The sequence below is a fragment of the Phocoena sinus genome, chromosome 2, assembly GCF_008692025.1.
Source record: "Phocoena sinus isolate mPhoSin1 chromosome 2, mPhoSin1.pri, whole genome shotgun sequence".
Classification (NCBI taxonomy): Eukaryota; Metazoa; Chordata; class Mammalia; order Artiodactyla; family Phocoenidae; genus Phocoena; species Phocoena sinus.
The window spans coordinates 138,681,928-138,704,239 of NC_045764.1; the positions used below are offsets into that span (position 1 = coordinate 138,681,928).

At 39.8% G+C, this 22,312-nt stretch overlaps 1 protein-coding gene across 2 annotated transcripts in view; it reads left to right on the top strand.

The window, feature by feature from the left end:
* SYT16 (synaptotagmin 16) overlaps window positions 1–22,312 on the top strand; it is a 115,555-nt gene that overhangs the window by 60,014 nt on the left and 33,229 nt on the right. For both annotated transcript variants that reach the window (XM_032623273.1, XM_032623274.1), the window contains exon 2: window positions 19,046–19,258. In XM_032623273.1, coding sequence (XP_032479164.1) covers window positions 19,046–19,258 — 213 coding nt within the window. The remainder of the gene's footprint in view (window positions 1–19,045; window positions 19,259–22,312) is intronic.

The window sequence follows — 22,312 nt, forward strand, 5'->3', positions numbered from 1 at the left end:
CACTTGGCTCATGGAGATAAAAATGGTGGGCTGAGTGTGGCAGCAGGGGAGTCCAGGCTGTGTCAGTACTGTCTTCAGGGCTATTTAGGTTTAACTTCAGTTTGTGGCTGGTGGCTGTTGGGAATCAAGTATAGTAACTAGAGGCACAGAGGTGTCAGACCAGAGCTAAATTGTGGGTGACATTCAAGGTTTATCTAGGAGCTCAGAATATAAATCAGAAAGCCAGGAGAAACTTCCCAGGTGCACACAGTGGGGATCAGAGGGACAACTCCGTTTGGTGGGCACTCTGGTCCTCAGACTTCTTTTCTCTGGCTAGAGCAGGAGGACGAGTTCTAGACTTCCTTGGTTTTCAGTCTTCTCAACTGCACAGAAATGGCTCAAGGCTGGGAATATTTGAATCAATAAGGGGAGGAGAGAACTTCAGTGCGTTGCAGTGAGGGAGAGAGAGAAGGCTGTCGTGGGAACCAGCTTTACTTCGATCCACTTTTTAAAAGCGTTATTGTGGCAGAGTGGCATACAGCAAACCGCACACACATGCAGTATACAGTTTGGCGACTTTGACATATTATACTTGTGAAACCATCATCACAAGCAAGAAAACAAACATCTACGTCATTCTAAAAGTTTCCTCACGACCCTTTGTAATCCATCCTTCTCTCTAACCTCCCCTCGCCCCTGCAGGCAACCACTGATCTATTTTCTGTCGCAATATATTATTTTAAGTTTTCTAGAATATTATATAAATGGAATTATATAATGTGTACTCTTTTTTGACTGCTTTTCCCCCCTACTCAGCTTAATGCTTTTGAGATTCGTCCATGTTGTTGGAGGTATAAATAGTTCAGTCCTCTTGACTGCTGACTAGTATTCTATCGTATTGATATACCATTATTTGTTTATCCATTTACCTGTTGCCACACTTTTGGCTTGGTTTCAGATTCTGGCTATTAAAATATAAGCCTATAGGAACACTTGTGTAAAAGTCTTTGGGTGGACATGTGTTTTTTTTCCCCCTCTTGGGAAAAATATCTAGCAGTGGAGTGGCTGGGTTAAATGATCAAATGTCTGCTTAAATTTTTAAGAAACCAGCAAAGCAGTTTTACCATTGTATTCCTACCAGGAGTGTACAAGAGCCCCAGATGCTTTATTCCTTGCAGTCAGTTTTGAAAAATTTTATTGGTATAATATTTTGGTTTTAATTTGTATTCCTCTGATGATTACTGATGTTGAGTATCTTTTCATTTGCTTATAAGCCATTTGTTTGTACATATTAGTTTGTGAAGCATGTGCTTGAAATTTTTTACTGGGTTCTTTGTATTGACTTATATTATTATCAAGTTGTAAAAGATCTTTCTGTATTCTGGATACAAGTCTTTTTAAACATCTTTATTGCAGTATAATTGCTTTACAATGGTGTGTTAGTTTCTGCTTCATAACAAAGTGAATCAGCTATACATATATCCCCATATATCCTCCCTCTTGCATCTCCCTCCCACCATCCCTATCCCACCCCTCTAGATAGTCACAAAGCGCCAAGCTGATCTCCCTGTGCTGTGCACCTATTTCCTGCTAGCTATCTATTTTACATTTGGTACTATATAGAAGTCCATGCCACTCTCCCACTTCATCCCAGCTTACCCTTCCCCCTCCCCATGTCCTCAAGTCCATTTTCTACATCTGTGTCTTTATTCCTAACCTGCCACTAGCTTCTTCAGAACCTTTTTTAGATTCCATATATATGTGTTAGCATACAGTATTTATTTTTCTCTTTCTGACTTACTTCACTCTGTATGACAGACTCTAGGTCCATCCACCTCACTACAAATAACTCAATTTCATTTCCTTTATGGCTGAGTAATATTCCATTGTATATATATGTCACATCTTCTTAATCCCTTCATCTGTCAATGGACGCTTAGGTTGCTTCCATGTCCTGGCTATTGTAAATAGAGCTGCAGTGAACATTGTGGTAAATGACGCTTTTTGAATTATGGTTGTCTCAGGGTATATGCCCAGTAGTGGGATTGCTGGGTCATATGGTAGTTCTATTTTTAGTTTTTTAAGGAACCTCCATACTGTTCTCCATAGTGGCTGTATCAATTCACGTTCCCACCAGCAGTGCAAGAGGGCTCTGTTTTCTCCACACCCTCTCCAGCATTTATTGTTTGTAGCTTTTTGATGGTCCAATTCTCACTGGTGTGAGGTGATATCTCATGGTAGTTTTGATTTGCATTTCTATAATGATTAGTGATGTTGAGCATCCTTTCATGTGTTTGTTGGCAATCTATATATCTTCCTTGGAGAAATGTCTATTTAGGTCTGCTGCCCATGTTTGGATTGGGTTGTTTCTTTGTTTGATATTGAACTGCATGTAAATTTTGGAGATTAATCCTTTGTCAGTTGCTTCATTTGCAAATATTTTCTCCCATTCTGAGGGTTGTCTTTTCATCTTGGTTATGGTTTCCTTTGCTGTGCAAAAGCTTCTAAGTTCATTAGGTCCCATTTGTTTAGTTTTGCTTTTATTTCTATTTCTCTAGGAGGTGGATCAAAAAGGATCTTGCTGTGATTTGTGTCATAGAGTGTTCTGCCTATGTTTTCAACTAAGAGTTTTATAGAGTCTGGCCTAATATTTAGGTCTTTAATCCATTTTGAGTTTATTTTTGTGTATGGTGTTAGGAAGTGTTCTAATTTCATTCTTTTACATGTAGCTGTCCAGTTTTCCTAGCACCACTTATTGAAGAGGTTGTCTTTTCTCCATTGTATATTCTTGCCTCCTTTATCAAAAATAAGGTGACCATATGTGCGTGGGTTTCTGGGCTTTCTATCCTGTTCCATTGATCTATATTTTTGTTTTTGTGCCAGTACCATACTGTCCTGATAACTGTAGCTTTGTAGTATAGTCTGAAGTCAGGGAGCCTGATTCCTCTAGCTCCGTTTTTCTTTCTCAAGATTGGTTTGTCTATTCGGGGTCTTTTGTGTTTCCATACAAATTGTGAAATGTTTTGTTCTACTTCTGTGAAAAATGCCATTGGTAGTTTGATAGGGATTGCATTCAATCTGTAGATTGCTTTCGGTAGTATAGTCATTTTCACAATGTTTATTCTTCTAATCCAAGAACATGGTGTATCTCTCCATCTGTTTGTATCATCTTTAATTTCTTGCATCAGTGTCTTATTGTTTTCTGCATACAGGTCTTTTGTCTCCATAGGTGGGTTTATTCCTAGGTATTTTATTCTTTCCGTTGCAATGGTAAATGGGAGTGTTTCCTTAATTTCTCTTTCACATTTTTCATCGTTAGTGTATAGGAATGCAAGAGATTTCTGTACATTAATTTTGTATCCTGCTACTTTACCACATTCATTCATTAGCGCTAGTAGTTTTCTGGTAGCATCTTTAGGATCCTCTATGTATAGTATCATGTCATCTGCAAACAGTGACACCTTTACTTCTTTTATGATTTGGATTCCTTTTATTTCTTTTTCTTCTCTGATTGCTGTGGCTAAAACTTCAAAACTATGTTGAATAATAGTGGTGAGAGTGGGCAACCTTGTCTTGTCCTGATCTTAGAGGAAATGGTTTCAATTTTACACCATTGAGAATGATATTGGCTGTGGGTTTGTCGTATATGGCCTTTATTATGTTGAGGTAAGTTCCCTCTGTGCCTACTTTCTGGAGGGTTTTTATCATAAATGGGTGTCGAATTTTGTTGAAAGCTTTTTCTGCATCTATTGAGATGATCATATGGTTTTTCAACTTCAGTTTGTTAGTATGGTTTATCACATTGATTGATTTGTGCATATTGTAGAATCCTTGCATTCCTGGGATAAACCCCACTTGATCATGATGTATGATCCTTTTAATGTGCTGTTGGATTCTGCTTGCTAGTATTTTGTTGAGGATTTTTGCATCTATGTTCATCAGTGATATTGGCCTGTAATTTTCTTTCTTTGTGGCATCTTTGTCTGTTTTTGGTATCAGGGTGATGGTGGCCTTGTAGAATGAGTCTGGGAGTGTTCCTCCCTCTGCTATAATTTGGAAGAGTTTGAGAAAAATAGGTGTTAACTCTTCTCTAAATGTTTGATAGAATTCCCCTGTGAAGCCATCTGGTCCTGGGCTTTTGTTTGTTGGAAGATTTTTAATCACAGTCTCAATTTCCGTGCTTGCAATTGGTCTGTTTATATTTTCTATTTCTTCCTGGTTCAGTCTTGGAAGGTTGTGCTTTTCTAAGAATTTGTCCATTTCTTCCAGGTTGTCCACTTTATTGGCATATAGTTGCTTGTAGTAATCTCTCATGACCCTTTGTATTTCTGCAGTGTCAATTGTTACTTCTCTGTTTTGATTTCTAATTCTGTTGATATGAGTCTTCTCCCTTTTTTTCTTGATGAGTCTGGCTAATGGTTTATCAATTTTGTTTATCTTCTCAAAGAACCAGCTTTAGTTTTATTTATCTTTACTATTTTTTCCTTCATTTCTTTTTCATTTATTTCTGATTTGATCTTAATGATTTCTTTCCTTCTGCTAACTTTGGAGTTTTTGGTTCTTCTTTCTCTAATTGCTTTAGGTGTAAGGTTAGGTTGTTTATTTGAGATGTTTCTTGTTTCTTGAGGTAGGATTGTATTGCTATAAACTTCCCTCTTAGAACTGCTTTTGCTGCATCCCATAGGTTTTGGGTCGTGATGTTTTCATTGTCATTTGTTTCTAGGTATTTTTTGATTTCCTCTTTGATTTCTTCAGTGACCTCTTGGTTATTAAGTGGTGTATTATTTAGCCTTCATGTGTTTGTATTTTTTACAGATTTTTTCCTGTAATTGATATCTAGTCTCAGAGCATTGTGGTTGGAAAAGATACTTGGTATGACTTCAGTTTTCTTAAATTTACCAGCCCAAGATATGGAGGATGTTCCATGAGCACTTGAGAAGAAAGTGTATGCCTCTGTTTTTGGATAGAATGTCCTATAAATATCAATTAAGTCCATATTGTTTAATGTATCATTTAAAGCTTGTGTTTCCTTATTTATTTTCATTTTGGATGATCTGTCCATTGGTGAAAGTGGGGTGTTAAAGTCCCCTACTATGGTTGTGTTACTGTTGATTTCCCCTTTTATGGCTGTTAGCATTTGCCTTATGAATTGAGGTGCTCCTATGTTGGGTGCATAAATATTTACAATTGTTATATCTTTTTCTTGGATTGATCCCTTGATCATTATGTAGTGTCCTTCTTTGTCTCTTGTCATAGTCTTTATTTTAAAGTCTACTTTGTCTGATATGAGAATTGCTACTCCAGCTTTCTTTTGATTTCCATTTGCATGGAATATCTTTTTCCCTCCCCTCACTTTCAATGTGTATGTGTCCCTAGGTCTGAAGTGGGTCTCTTGTAGCCAGCATGTATACGGGTCTTGTTTTTGTATTCATTCAGCCGGTCTATGTCTTTTGGTTGGAGCATTTAATCCATTTATGTATAAGGTAATTATCGATAGGTATGTTCCTATTACCGTTTTCATAATTGTTTTGGTTTTGTTATTATAGGTCTTTTCCTTCTCTTGTGTTTCCTGCCTAGAGAAGTTCCTTTAGCATTTGTTGTAAAGCTGGTTTGGTGGTGCTGAATTCTCTTAGCTTTTGCTTGTCTGTAAAGGTTTTAATTTCTCCATCGAATCTGAATGAGATCCTTGCTGGGTAGAGTAATCTTGGTTGTAGGTTTTTCCCCTTCAGCAGTTTAAATATGTCCTGCCACTCCCTTCTGGCTTGCAGAGTTTCTGCTGAAAGATCTGCTCTTAACCTTATGGGGATTCCCTTGTATGTTATTTGTTGTTTTTCCCTTACTGCTTTTAATATTTTTTCTTTGTATTTAATTTTTGATAGCTTGATTAATATGTGTCCTGGCATGTGTCTCCTTGGACTTATCCTGTATGGGACTCTCTGTACTTCCTGGACTTGATTGACTATTTCCTTTCCCATATTAGGGAAGTTTTCAACTATTATCTCTTCAGATATTTTCTCAGTCCCTTTCTTTTTCTCTTCTTCTTCTGGGACCCCTATAATTCGAATGTTGTTACATTTAATGTTGTCCCAAAGGTCTCTAAGACTGTACTCAATTCTTTTCATTCTTTTTTCTTTCTTCTGCTCTGCGGTAGTTATTTCCACTATTTTATCTTCCAGGTCACTTATCCATTTTTCTGCCTCAGTTATTCTGCTATTGATTCCTTCTAGAGAATTTTTTATTTCATTTATTGTGTTGTTCATCAGTGTTTGTTTGCTCTTTAGTTCTTCTAGGTCCTTGTTAAACGTTTCTAGTATTTTCTCCATTGTATTTCTAAGATTTTGGATCATCTTTCCTATCATTACTCTGAATTCTTTTTCAGGTAGACTACCTACTTCCTCTTCATTTGTTTGGTCTGGTGGGTTTTTACGTTGCTCTTTCATCTGCTGTGTGTTTCTCTATCTTCTCATTTTGCTTAACTTACTGTGTTTTGGGTCTCCTTTTTGCAGGCTGTAGGTTCGTAGTTTCCATTGTTTTTGGTGTCTGCTCCCAGTGGCTAAGGTTGGTCCAGTGGGTTGTGTAGGCTTCCTGGTGGAGGGAACTAGTACCTGTGTTCTGATGGTTGAGGCTGTATCTTGTCTTTCTTGTGGGCAGGACCATGTCCGGTGGTGTGTTTTGGGGTTCTGTGACCTTATTATGATTTTAGGCAGCCTCTCTGCTGATGTGTTGGGTTGTGTTCCTGTCTTGCTAGTTGTTTGGCATAGGGTGTCCAGCACTGTAGCTTGCTGGTTTTTGAGGGGAGCTCGGTCTTAGCATTGAGTGGAGATCTCTGGGAGAGCTTTTGCCATTTGATATTACATGGAGCTGGGAGGTCTCTGGTGGACCAATGTCTTGAACTTGGCTCTCCCACCTCAGAGGCACAGGCCTGACACCCGGCCGGAGCACCAAGACCTTATCAGCCACATGGCATTATATTGTTTCTCTGTCTTTTATCTCTTGCCTCTCTGAGCCACAACATTCTGTGGAATCCAGAATTATATTATCACAACCCAACTTCCCTTTGTTCAAGTGGAACACATTGCAGTTCTCAGACTTCCCTTTTCCCTCACTCTTTACTGTCAGGGTGATGTACTGGAAGTCTTTATTTCTTTCAGCTCGGGCCTCTTGCTGCCTCATTCTCCTTCCAGCCTGTTCTCATGCCTTTCTCATCACCTGCTGAGGCCTTTTTCTTTTCCTTTGTGCTTAGTCTAGTGTTACTTGCTCAAGGGTACTGAGTGCAGAGGCCTGGCACCAGGCACTTCAGAACAGAGTTCCTGGTGCCTGGATACAAGTCTTTTATCTGACATGTGTGTAAAAACTTGCCCTCAGTCTGTGTCTTGCCTTTTCATTTTTAATATCTTCGATGAGGAAAAGTTTTAAATTTTGATGTTTAATTCAGCGGCTTTTTTTCTTTTATGGTTCATGCTCTTATATATCTTAAGGTTGCAAAAATTTCTCCTATGTTTTTTCCCCAGGAGTTTTATAAAGTTTTACAATTTGATCTATGATTAATTTTTACACCCACACACAAAAGGTAAGGGTTGATGTTCCATATTAATATCAATTTTGCTCAAGCATCCTTTTTTAAAAGATTTTAATTTCCCCGTTGAATTGCTTTGCCACTTTTGTATAAAAAATGGACCATATTTATGTGGTGCTATTTCTGGACTCACTTCTATTCTACTGATTTATTAGTTTACCTTTTTGCCAATAGCAAATTGTCCTGGTTAGCGTACCTGTATCATAAGTCTTTAGAGCAGGTAGGTTGGTACTCCCACTTTGTTCTTTTTAAAAATTATTTTGAACATTCTTCTTTTTAAATTTATTTATTTATTTGTTATTTTTGGCTGCATTGGGTCTTCATTGCTGCATGTGGGCTCCTTCTAGTTGCAATGAGTGGGGGCCACTCCTCGCCACGGTGCACAGGCTTCTCATTGTGGTGGCTTCTCTTGTTGCAGAGCATGGGCTCCAGGTGCACAGGCTTCAGTAGTTGTGGCTCACAGGCTCCGGAGCGCAGGCCCAGCAGTTTTGGTGTGCAGGCTTAGCTGCTCCACAGCACGTGGGATCCTCCCAGAACAGGGCTTGAACCCACGTCCCCTGCATTGGCAGTCAGATTCCCAACTGCTGCGCCACCAGGGAAGTCCCTGTTTTGAATACTCTAAGTCCTTTATTTCCTTATACATTTTGGAGTCTGATTGTCAAATTTTAAAAAATATCTGCTTGGATACTGATTTAGATTGCATTAAAACAGTAGACTAATTTGGGGAAATTAATATCTTAACAATACTGAGACTTCTATTTTTTCTCAGAAATACTGCTTTTAGTGCGGTAGGTTTGAATGCCTCTTGTTAAACTAACTCTTAAGTATTAATGTATTTTCGTCTTTTGAGAACAGAATTAAAATTTTAAAAAATTTCCATTTGTCATCAGAATATAGAAGTGTAATTGATTTTTATATAATGACTTTACAAAATTCATTAAGTAGTCTCATCATTGATGTTAGCTATAGAGTTTTAGTAGATTCCCCCTCTTTTCAGATTGTTGAATATCCCTAGTAAGCTGAGATTTTTTTGTTTTATTTTAATCAGAAATTGATGTTGGATATTGTTACTTTTTGTGTGCCTGTTGAAATGATTGGGTTTTTTTATTGTGTTAATTTGATGAATTATATCAGTTGATTTTAGTATTTTAAACCGACTTTGCATTTCTAGGATAAACCTTTTGTGGCCATAATGTATGATCCTTTTAATACATTACTGGATTTCATTTGTTAATGTTTTGCTAAGGATTTTTTGTAACTATGATATATGGGATATAGGTGTAAAATTTTCTATTTTTGTGATGTCATTGTCAGGTGTTTTTATTAGGATTATGCTGGCCTCATAAAATGAGTTGAGAAATGTTCTCTCTTCCTCTACTTTCTGTAAGAGTTATGTAGATATTGGTATTATTTGACAGTCATAGAACTCTGTACCCCAAAACTGCAGAATGCTCTTTCTTTTCAAGTTCACATTATCACAGTGAACTATATGTTGAGTTATAATATAAATCTATATACTTACTGATTTTTTTCTTAGTTGCTCTATCCACTAACTGCAGAGAAGAGGGTGTTAAAATCTTCAGCTTTACTTTGAATTTGTCTGTTTCTCCTTTAAGTTCCACTAGTTTTTCCATCACGTATTTTGAAGCCCTGCTAATAGGTTCATACACACTTATAATTTTTATGTCTTGATGAGTTGATCACTTTATCATTATAAAATATCCTCCATCTCTGGTAAAACTCTTGTCTTGAAGTCTACTTTGGTATTAATACAACTGCATCAGCTTCTTTGTGCTTACAGTTTGCATAACTTATCTTTTTAATCCTTTTACTTTTAACCTGTCTGTGTATTTATATTTAAAGTGTGTCTCTTATGGTCACCACATAATTGGGTCTTGCTTGTTTATTCAGTTTGACAGTCTTTACTTTCAAATGTGATATTTCATTTGCATTTAATGTATGGAAATTATTGGGTTTATGTCATTTTGCTGTTTTCTGTTGATATTTGTTGCCTCTGATTTTCATCTTCTGTTGCTCTTACTGCTTTACTTTTGTGTTAATCACCTATTATTTTACTATTCAATTTAAATTCCTCTATTAAATTTTTAGCTATACATATTTGGATTTTCTTTTTTCATAGCTGTTCTAGGAATTACATATACATCCTTAGTTTATCATAGTCCGCTTTGAGTTAGTATTGTACCACTTCAGATTTACTCTTTGCTTTATGTCACAGCATTAACACCACTTTGCAACAGTATAAATCACTTACTTCCCCTCTCCTTTGTGTTATTCATATCTCATGTTCTACTTTTCCACACTTTATCCATCTCCTGCCCCCATGCAATAGTATATAGATACTTTCTTCAGTTATCTTTCAGAAGAAGTAAAAGAAGAAAACATCAAATATTTTTTGTATTTACTCACATATTTACCTTTGCTATTATTGCTTTTCATTCCTTCCCTTAGATCTGAGATTCAGTTTGTTGCCAGTTCCCTTTCATTTGAAGAACTTCCTTTAACATTTCTTGAAATGCAGGTCTGATGAGTTCTCTTTGCATTTATATAAAATTGTGGTTATTTTATGTTCCTTTCTGAAGGATGATTTCTCTGGATATAGAATTCAGCGTTGACAGTTTTTTTTTTTTCTTTCAGTACTTAAACATGTCATTCTATTGTGTTCTGGCTTCCAATGTCTCTGAGAGAAGACAGTTTTCTTTGTATTATTATTTTCCTGTATGCAATGCATTTTTCCTTCTCTTCTTACTTTCAGGTATTTTGTTTAATCTTTGATTTCCAGCTAGCTGATGGTGATGTGCCTAGTTGTAGAACTTTTGAACTAGATTACTAAAATGTTTGAATCTGTATGCTGATTTTTCACCAAATTTGGGAGATTCTCAGCCATTATTTTTCAAATATTTTTCTTCCACATGAACTTAGCTCAAACACTTGGCTAAAACCTGAACTATGAAAGCATGGGGGAGAAGTCCTTTTGTTCTTTCCTCCTTGGACTCCAGTTACACATATTTCAGACAACTTGATGTGTTATCCTTGTTCACTGAGGTTTTGTTTATTTTCTTTCCAAAGGTTTTATGTTCTTCAGATTGATTACTTTTTACTGAGCTCCTTCGAAGTTCATGGCCATCTCCAATCTGCTACAAAACCAATTGGCTGAATTTTTTAACTTCGAAGATTTTATTTTCAATTCTAAGTTTATTTAGTTTTTTAAATATTATTTTCATTTCTCTACTGAAATTATCCTTATTTATATTCATTACAATCACCTTTTCCTTTGATTATTTGAACTTATTTATAATAGGTACTTTAAAGATATTGTCTTTTGCATCCAACATCTGAGTCATCGTGGGGCTAGTTTCAATTGAATGCTTTTTTTCCTTGATGATTCACATTTTTCTTGTTACTTTGTATGTCTAGTGACTTTTGACTGTGCACTGGACATTATGGATGAAATGTTGTAAAGGTAATAGATTCTTTCATCTTCCTATAAAGAATATTGCTTTTTGTTTTAGCCCACAGTGAAATTACTAGTTGATTCCTTTGACTATATTGGTTTTATAGTTTGTTATGCTGGGCTTATTTCAGTTTTAGTCTTATTTCTAATGTTGACCCTTCTAAAGTTTTAATGGAAAACCTGGGGTGTCTTCCAAGCCCCTCTACCTTGGCCAGATTCAGTCTCGTAACTCAGTCCCTACTGAGGTAGGCTTAAACCAAAATGTCTAATCAAATTTTTAGCCCACTAGCTGTTACTTTTTCTAGGTTTCTTGGACTCTTCCCCCATGCTTTCATAGTTCAGGTTTTAGCCAAGTGTTTGAGCTAAGTTCATATGCAGGTTTTGGGGCTCCCTCTCTGTGGTTTCCTCTTTTCTGGGGTTTCCTTCTCCATTTCCAGCTTCTCTGGATTGCCTTGAATTCTGTCCTCTGACACCTCGAGTCAATAAGGCTTGTGATTTCTGCCTGAGTCCTTGATGCCCTGTGCCTCATAGACTTAGGAATACTTGCAGCAGAAAAGTAGTATAACCATGGATCTCATCCAGTGAAATTTCCTTCTTTAAAAATACTCGGGGCTTCCCTGGTGGCGCAGTGGTTGAGAGTCCGCCTGCCGATGCAGGGGACGCGGGTTCGTGCCCCGGTCCGGGAAGATCCCACATCCTGCAGAGCGGCTAGGCCCGTGAGCCATGGCCGCTGAGCCTGCACGTCCGGAGCCTGTGCTCCGCAACGGGAGAGGCCACGGCAGTGAGAGGCCCACGTACCGCAAAAAAAAAAAAAAAAAATCGATCCCCTCCAGTTTCTGCCTACTCCTGCTCACTCCCTGTGCCTTCAAATAGTTGGTTTAAATTTTTTTTCATGAATTCATAAGTGTTATTAGGTTAGTTCAAGTCTCTTACTCTGCTGTTATCATAACTGGAATCCTCAATATTGTAACTTACTTTTCCCTAGTGTAGTGATCTTTATGTTACTAATTTTAGTAAAATATTTTCTATCTGACTAACTCATATTTAAGTATTAAAGTGCTGTCTCTTTGTTCATATATGAAATAAAGTTGTCAGAACATCTCATACAAGGTGTAGGATGACAAAACAAGTGTGCATCGGAGAACCAGATTGTAATCCTTCCTCTGCCACTAACTAGCTACTTGACATATAGTTATGTGCCTTAAGTAGTCTCAGCCTTAGTTTCTATTCTGTAGAATGAGAGAGTTGGGTTAGATCAATGTTTTTCAAACTTAAAAAAAAAAAGTCAGGACTCTTATTTTTTTCCCAACAGAATCTTATAAAAATATAAGCTGTTTTAAAGCAAAACAGCCCTGATTGTACAGGGTGTATAGCTCAACCTGCTCAGTGCAACTACCCACATCTCCACTTTTACTGTGGGTGGCATTGAAGCTCCTTTGTGGAAACCCAGACCTCCACAAAGCATAGTCTGAAAAAAATCAAGGCTGATGATTTATAAAAATCTTTTCCTATCCTGCCTGAGTCCAAGAATGGTTGGATTATGCATCTAAAAATGTGACCATTTTTTTTAGGATCTGACAGGGGCAGTTGCCAACCTTTGACCCTCCCTTCTGCTTTTTCACTTTAACCAACTTTTTTTTTTTAACATCTTTATTGCTTTACAATGGTGTGTTAGTTCCTGCTGTATAACAAAGTGAATCAGCTATACATATACATATCTCCCCATATCTCCTCCCTCTTGCTTCTCCCTCCCACCCTCCCTATCTCACCCTAACCAACTTCTTGTTCTTATTTCTATCCTTATCCAACCACTCTAGGCAGACATTTGCCGTGGGTATTTGAGAAATCTGGTATATTAGGGATTCCTGCAATTGTAGCTAAAAGTGGCACCCAGGTACCGTACCACGGAGCACAACCCACCCCCGCCTGTCTCTACAACCCATCTATAAGATATGAGCAGTACTTCCCTGCACCTAATTGCTCCTGTGTGGGTGGGAAGGAATTAATAAGCTTGGATCTTCACTGATCGTGTATAAAGTCTTTCTCCATCTGTAAAATAGCAGCAGTCAGGCTTAAGAAATCCTCTCTTTGCATCACCAGTTGGTGGTTTTGTTGCCTTAAAAGAAGCAACAAAATGAGCAGGTGTTGAGCACTGCCCACATCCAGACAGCATTGCCAACTCTCACAGAGTGCTCCACCTCTAGGCTTGGAAAAAAGTATAGTGAGGGAAGGAAGGTGATACAACCCACATTTTCAGCTTAATTTTCTCCTATTCCAGCCCTTGTTTCTTTCATCCTTTCCCTACAGCAGCTCTAATGATGAGTTTGCAAGTCAGACCCTGCGAGAACAGGCATTCTTCCCTTTGCATGTAAATGCGAGGCTTCCTAGAAGGGTTTCCACATAGGGCACTGCCATGATGAGGCATAATGATAATCGTTAACATATTTAGCATATCATATGTCAGGCATATACTAAGTACCTTTACATGGTTTATCCCATTTAGTCCTCTCAACAACTTTAAGAAATAAGGAATATCAAAATAAGGACCCTGAAGTTCAGAAAGATTAAGGAACTTGCTTAGATCTCAGACTAGCGAATAGACGATCCCAGATTCAAACTGAGGTAGCTTGACTCCAGATTCTGCACTCTTAACCACCCTAGCCTTCACTGATGTTAGACTGACAGGCAGTTTCTGTGGCACTGGGGTCCCGCCTTCCTGTCTCTTAATTGTGGAAGATGAAGATGGCATTTCCTCTGCCCCTCTTTACCAGAAAAAAAAAAATCACTAAAAATCAGAGGGAGGCATGTTCCGATGGCACTGCTGTAGAGACTTGATATTGTTGGGTCTACAGATAACTCTCTTTTTCTGTCAAAGTCATGAACTTCCTGCCAGTGCAAGAAGCCCACAGTGGCAACTCAGCAGTGTGTGAACAGAGGGATGGAGCTGGATGGCTATGCATCAGAAAGATTGCAGAAGAGTCTGACTTCTCTTTGGTGGTAGCTACTGAGGGGGTGTCTAAGATCTCCTGCATTCCGTGATTGAGTGAAATGGACAATCTCAACTTCAAGATGTATTCACATCCATGACATTTGTGCAACTTTTTCTCTGTTGTTTTAGCAAGATAATTAGATAAAGAGATTAAGTGTTTTGTTTTGTTTTGTTTTGTTTTTTCGGGTACGCGGGCCTCTCACTGTTGTGGCCTCTCCCGTTGCGGAGCACAGGCTCCGGACGCGGAGGCTCAGCGGCCATGGCTCACGGGCCCAGCCGTTCCGCGGCATGTGGGATCTTCCCGGACCGGGGCACAAACCCATGTCCCCTGCATCAGCAGGCGGACTCTCAACCACTGCGCCACCAGGGAAGCCCAGAGGTGAAGATTCTATTACAAATTTCCATCATGCTCTTTCCCAAGTGCATATCTTGAAAGGGGTTTGAACTTGGTATTTATACAGTGTTTCAGAAAGTACTATCTTATGTCTGAAATAAGTGCTACAACTTAGATGAGACTTTGTGATTTTCAAAGATTTATGTTGAATGAAATCCAGATCAGCTATTTAGTTGTTGACACAGACTCTTACAAGGCAAGTAGCAGCTGGGATCTTTCAAAAAGGTAGGAGTCAAAATTTAAATTTGAGAAAATAACCGACCAGTGAGAGAGCTTGGAAAATAATGAGGCAAAACCATTGACCTGGAAACCTGGAGACCTCCGTTTGGTCCTGGCTTGGTATAACCATGGGCAAATCAGTTTGCCTCTTTGGGCTTTGGTTTCTTTTCGTGAAAATGAGGGAACACATAGATGCTCATGAAAATCCTTTCTAGCCCAACTTATGGGATTTTATCGTCTTAGTGACCAAACACAGTTGTATAGATTTTAACCTGGATTTTTTTCCTTGAAGAAGCAGATGGTAGCGGGAGCATAATGTAGTCATTAATAATATTGACTTTGGAGCAAGACCACCTGGGTTTGAATCTTGGTTCCACTATTTATTAACTGTTATGACTGTGGCAAATTACTAACCTCATGGTGCCTCAGTTTCCCCATCCACAGAATGGGGACAATAAAGTATTGACTTCACTGGGTTATTGTAAGGAGTAAATAAGTTATCATATGTAAGATTCTAGAACAGTGCCTGGAACATGATAAATGCTTTATATGGGATTGCTTTTATTGTTATAATAGCACCACTATTGATTTCTGTTGCTGCTCAGTGGTTTTTAGGAGAGATGGTAGGTTTCCTTTTTAAACAGAGAATTCCCTGAGATCCTTGGGGACTCAGGCTTAGCATAGCATGTGCAGTTGCATTTATAATCCCACGAGGAGCAATGGGCCAGTTATACTGCAGCCTGAGTGTGTTCACTCTCACATGGACTGACTCTTCTTCCCACTGCTCTTCTCTTCTCACAAAGGAAGCAACCTCCTGGCAGATTTCAGGGTGGAAATGGTAGAACCCTCTCTCACCTCATTCTGAGCTAGATATGGCTCTAGTGTCCTGATGCAATGATGTTTGATGATATGTGCAGTGACTAAGAACAGAGGTTCTATGTTCAAGTCCCAGCTTTGTTACTTTGTTAACTTTGTTGCCTAGGGCAAGTCACTTAACCTCTCTATACCTCTGTTTCCTGTCTCTAAAATGGGAATAATAATAATAATCATCCCTACTTCATGGTGTTGCTGTGATGATTAAATGGGATAATATATGCAAAGTGCCCAGAAGGTGCCTGGCATATAGTATATATTTAGTAAATGGGAAGTATTATAGTTACTGTTATGATTCTTATATTGAGTGAGGAGAATCTGTGGATGATCAGTGACTCACTGAAAAAAAATCAAGGACTACATACTGGTAAATTAATGAATTCGAGTTCCTGATTTTATTTTTGTTTTTGTTTTTGTTTTTTGCGGTACGTGGGCCTCTCACTGTTGTGGCCTCTCCCGCTGCAGAGCACAGACTCCGGACGCGCAGGCTCAGCGGCCATGGCTCACGGGCCCAGCCGCTGTGCGGCATGTGGGATCTTCCCGGACCGGGGCACGAACCCGTGTCCCCTGCATCGGCAGGCGGACTCTCAACCACTGCGCCACCAGGGAAGCCCTAGTTCTTGATCTTATACATGAGGAAATACCCATGGACTAACTCACTTAATTTAGAATTGAGGACTTTTGACTATTTACATTTTTTAAAACTGGCCTAGTAATACAAATGGAATGGAATATCAGAGTTGGAAAAAGTGCCAGTGGAGGTCTAATTCAGCCACTTCACCAATTCATGTATCTCCCTGACTATCTCCCAGGTGCTTAGCCGGTCCTATACTCTAAAGGTGGAGAGAGTTTAGTTTTGGTCCCGTTCGTCTCTGGGTATCTTCCATATGTGATGGTCCATCCCATGCCAGAGCACTATGCCCAGCACGTTGAGACGTGAGGAGACTGTCCTTTGTAATGGCATTCTGTTGAGACAGCAATGGAATCTTTTCTAACACTTAGCTTTTCAGGTCCTACCATGGAGCTGGTCACAGCCAACAGTAGAATTGAGTGAGCTGAAAACAATATTATGCTCTTATGTTCATGGATTAGCTGCTCCATAAAAGAGAGAAACAGATTGAATGTTGGTGCCTGTCAGGTAGAATGTTTGGAGTCGGAGAATTTAGATCTAGAAAAGACCTGGGAAATTATCCAGACCTTAAAAGTGAAGATATTTCTTCCACAAATGAAGAAACAGGGTCAGAGAGGTTAAGAGACTTGACCACATAGACTCAGCTAGCTAATGTGAGCACAGAGAATAAGAGTTCTTTCTGCCATCTCTCTCCCATTCTCTGGCAGAGTGATTAGAAACGTGGTCTCTAGAGACAGGCTGACTTGATTCAAATCTTGATTCTTCCCCTTCCTGGCAGTACGATCTTCAGCCAGTTGTAGACTTTTCTCTGCCTCAATTTTCATACTTGGAAAATGGGAACAGTAATAGGGGTTTTGTGTGAGATATGTGTAAGGCGCTTAGGACAGCCCCTGGCACGTGAAAAGCATTCAGTCTGTTATAATTACTAATTTCCAAAGAGCCTCAGGAAAATCAACTCTTAAGCCAGAGAATAAATGTTTTGGCCAGGCTGGTGTTTAAAGTATTTTCTGTCACTTAAAATATTGCTTTTTAATTTCTTCTTAGCCTCTGATTCAGAAGTGATCTTCAGGACCCATCTGTGAATTAACACCCATATCCTTCCCAGGAGCCACTGTGTGACTTTTGGATGGAAAGAGTAAATCTTTAAAAAATAATTCCCTATTATTTATCGTTTCCAAATCTCACTCAGCAAATGTTTACAGAGTAGCCTGCCACGCGCCTGGCACAGAGATAATGCCTGGAGGGATGCAAAGGTGGGCAGTCTGACGTGCCCCTTACCTTCAGGGTGTGTACAGGTTAGGTGGAATGGGCGGCAATTAAATAGGTAATTCTGCCACAGAGCTGGAGGGAGCACTGACAGGACAGGACAGGACAGGGAGTGATTTCACAGCATGTGGAAGGAGCCTTAAATCCCTAAACTTGATTTAAGGGGTCAAGGAAGGACTCTCTGGAGGAAATGATGTCTATGCTGGGACCTGAATGGTGAGCTAGATTCTGGACGAGTCTAGACGGGGCTGGAAAAGCATATTCCAGGCACAGGAAAGCATGTGTGAGTGTTGTTGGGGAGCGGGAAGGAGCACTCAGGGTTTTGGGAGAAAATACTGGCTATTCACCAATCTATTCAACATTTAACAAGTGTTTATTAAGTACTTACTATGCAGCAGGCATTGCTTTACATACTACAGAGACATCAGTTAACAAAACAGGTGATGTCTTTATTTTCATGGAAGTTATGGGGGAGAAGAAAGAAAGAAAGAAAGAAAGAAAGGAAGGAAGGAAGGAAGGGAGGGAGGGAGGGAGGGAGGGAGGGAGGGAGGGAGGGAGGAAGGAAGGAAAGAAAAGAAAGAAAGAAAGGAAGAAAGAAAGGTGGTAGGTACGGGAACAGAGCTGCTTCAGGTAGGAGGATGGTCAGAGAAGTGTTTAGGTTGAAGTGACAGTCAAGCTGAGACCTCCGTGGTGAGAGGAGCCAGCCAGGTCAACACCTGCGGGAGGGGGAGTTTCAGGTGGAAGGAGCAGCACAGGCGAGGGCAGAACTGATCATGATCATGGCCTGCTGGAGAAACAAAGAGGACAGAGCAGGGTGCTGGGGTGGGAAAAGTGGTACGAATAATTTAAAGGGTGTTTGGGTTGAGTCATTGGTGCTGAGAAAGGCATTTCTAGTATAAACTAGTTATTTATTAACTTTTTAAACCCATACAATGTGGTGTCACTTGTCAAAACTGGAAGTTTGGGGAAGATCTCAGTTGCTGATATCTCTTCTCTGAAGTGGGGCTTGGCTCTGTATGTTTTAATAACTGAGGTGAGGCGAAGAGAGTATTTTCCGTCATCATTGACGAGAACTACACATAAGGCACAGGTGCAGATTGCTGTCCTGTTCACAGTCATGAGCACATGCCAGCAACATAACAAATCAGCAGGATACCCAGCTCAGCAAGAGGGCTCATTATGTTAGTCAGGGGTGTCCCAGAGGTTTCTCTTGGTTCTAGCCGTGTACTTCTAATTACCCTCCTGAGCTTTCTTTTCCTGTTTCATTCCTGTGGACTCAAATTTGTGTTTCAAAAGTGCTTTGAGGGCTTCCCTGGTGGCGCAGTGGTTGAGAGTCTGCCTGCCGATGCAGGGGACATGGGTTCATGCCCCGGTCCGGGAAGATCCCACATGCCGCGGAGCGGCTGGGCCCGTGAGCCATGGCTGCTGAGCCTGCACATCCAAAGCCTGTGCTCCACAACGGGAGAGGCCACAACAGTGAGAGGCCCGCGTATCGCAAAAAAGAAAAAGTGCTTTGAATTCTTTCTACCCAGGTTCAGTCTGCTTTGATCCAGACTGATTGGCCATGTTCTTCTATCTCTCCGGATTATCTATCTCTGTTTTCTCATGGGCCCCGCAGGAGACTCATTGCTCTTGTTTGCTTCCAGTTAACACCTTTGGAGTTGATGAGAAGCTGCCCACATCTTCTGACAGCGAAGAGGAGGTTATCAAACAATTTGAGATTTCTGTGCCCCGGTCCCAGGGTTTCCGCTCGGGAGCATCTGAGAAAGGAAAGCAGACAGGACTGGAGCATAAACCAAAACCCAGCCGCTGGCTTTCCACCCACGAAGAGGCCAGCACAGAAGTGTCTGCCTGCGAAGGTATTCTTTGCATCAAACCTTTCCTTTATCTAGACCAGGGATGTCTAATGGTAAGAGTGTTTTTGAGTCACTGCACTCGCATCTAAGAGTCCAGAGAGGAAAAAGAAAAATAGGGCAGGACCCAGAGGCTGGGACAGGGCAGAAGGGCTGCTTCATACCTCACAAGCAGCCTCGTTGCAGAGAGAAAGGATCAGACGTGCCAAAGTCTTGACCCCCACTTGTGGGATCCCTTCCTTTCTTGTAGGTTACTGCTTTGTACATTTTGAACACTAACGACTATAACGGTATTTACCAAGCTTTGTAAAATCTTGTTGCCTTCTGACGAGGACAAAAATTTTACATAGCTGTCTGCTGACATTGCACTTCTGTGCCTTTCCTCCCATTTGGAAACGTAGAGTCTATTTTCCATATATCTATGTAACCTCAGATTTTTGAAGCCTTACTTTCGATAGTTTGTAATATTTAAACAGTAGGTGTGTTTTATCTTCCAAATTAAAATATGTGTTATAATAATATTAAATAACCTTTTTCAAACAACACATGCCCGGCACACCCTCCCTCATTCCCTGTAGTTTCTGGACCCCAGCCCGTGTGAGAATTCATGGGTCAGAGCAGGTTTTACGCCAGCCTCCATCTTCATCGTAAGTTTACCTTTCACAAAGGGAGAGGAGGACACTCAGAGGTAGGGTAAGCACAGCCTGTGACTGCGGGTGGGCCTTGTCAAGGGTCCTTCTCCCTCCCCACCGTGCACACAGAAGAACCTAGGAAAAGAACAGTATGATATTTCTTAGTGCTTTCCCCAGCGAAGGTCAGGCATCTCTCCAACTCCTTTATGTCCAGAACCCTGAATAGGCACAGGACATTGGAACAGGGGAGGATCTGTGGAGTGTATTTGGTAAAAAGCCAGAGAAAATGTCATACTGTCCACTGTAGTGACCTGGTCTAAATGACCTGGGTTCTCTAATCTCTTCTTTCCATTGGGCCTGTGGTCCGTCCAACCAGTGGGGGCATAGTTGATCTTCCTTGTTTTTCAACACTTAGTAGTAGAAAGACAAAAAGGAGAGCACAGAATTGAGAGAAGTTAACAGAGAAGAAATTTCTGATTTGGTGATGTGGATGAGGCAGGGGGAAAAAAGGAAAATTAATAAAAAGAACCCTATTTTTCAGCAGGAATATAATAATTTGCTGACCATCATGTAATTTTACTTATTGGCATGGGCCTACGTAACATTTTACTGCTCTCCTTTTTAGCCCCAGGTAAGCCAGGAGATAAACTCCCGATGTAACCAAAGCATAGTAGCAGTAGCTAATGGCCCTCTGTCATCTCCTCACCCCCTCTCCTGTTTTCTCTTTCTCTGCTGTTACATCACAGCATTCCTCTCTCTCCACTGAGACGGCAAATGTTAGCTAATGAAAGTTAATAGCAGCTGATCCCCTACAGTAGCTTGTTTAATTCTAAAGCTAATGGCCCCATTTCCCAGAAGCCCAAGTGTCTAGATTTTGATTTATACAAATGGCTGCTGTTCTGAGAGTTCTCACAAACACTCTAGCCCTCACCCTTCCTGGAATTAGCAACAACTTTTGTCATAACTGGTGCAATTCTGAAGTTTTTGACAGATGGTGATAGAAAGGCTAAATTTTTCTCTGTCGGACGGAGGAAAATGTCCACTACATTAAATGAATTACCTGTAGATTTGGAAGAAAATCATCAGGATTTTCATAGGAATGATTAACTGTGTGCTAAATTTTAGGTTATCAAATGCCATGGAAATGTTAATGTAATTTTTATTGCATGATTTTTTTTTTCTGTGTTCCTTTTTTTTGGTTCATCTTTAGATCAATGAATTTGCATCCGCAGTAAAGAATAAGGAAAAGATTAAGCATGAACCCCAGAGAGGATCTGTTTTTTGGTGCCTGTTCTCTATCTATTTAGCTATTTTTCCCTCTACCTTAAACACAATTTTCTAAGATCAAATTTAATTGTCGACAATTGTTTCACTTAAAAAATGCATTCAAAATGTTGGACCAGTGAAACTCAAGGCCCAAACCCACGTAAAAAATCTTCATATTCCAGGCAAGTTCTCTCCTGTCTCACATATCTGATTTAGTGTTATTGTGCATTAATTGTCCCTGTATTCCTGATAATGTCAAAGAGGGTTTGAGCCAAGTGATCTGAATCAGAAGTTGTGCATGAGGTCTTTACGCACGAAAGGTGGGCTGCAGAATGATAGCCCACTTATTGGGCTTTTTGTTTGTTTGTTTTGAGCAAAGCCTTATTTTTGCTTGTGAAATATTTAGTTCTTAGGGTGTTTCATAGAAGCTAGTCATTACCTTCCTGGTGTCATTTAAAACAGGTCAATCATCCCCAGAATCTGTGCTCACTTTTGTTTAGGATGGTGTATCAAGCAAGACTTTATGGTGTATCAGGCAAGATTGTATCAATCAGATATGAAGGGGATTTCAGGGTGAGATATATATATATATATATATATAATATTTCAAGAGATTTATTGCAAAGAAGTGACTTATGCGATTGTAGGGGCTGTGTAGGCCACTGGAATACGCAGCTCTGAAATCCACAGGACAGGCTGCTGGGAAGGATAGGCTGAAACTCTCAGGAAGGAGATGAAACTTCAGTCCATAGATGAAATTGCTTCTCCTCCAGGGATGCCTCAGTTCTCCTCTTAAGGCCTTTCAATGGACTGATTATGTAGTATAATCCCCTCTACTGAAAGTCAGTTGCTTAAGGGCTTTAATTACACCTACGACATGCCTTCACAGTAACTCCTAAATTACTGTTTGATTGAATAATTGAGGCCTATAGCCAAGTTGACACGTAAAACTGACCATCACAGATGGTTAGCAAAAGTATTGGTATATGGGTGATGGAGGGAGGGGTCTGGGAGTAGAAAGAAAGTAATTGGATAATAGGTTTACACTCCATCAAAATGGGATATGAACTAAAAATGTTCCTCTACTAAAATAAATATGGTTGATGTGACATACTTATGCCCTGTAATTTCTAAGAAGCCAGGATACATTTCTCGACAACAG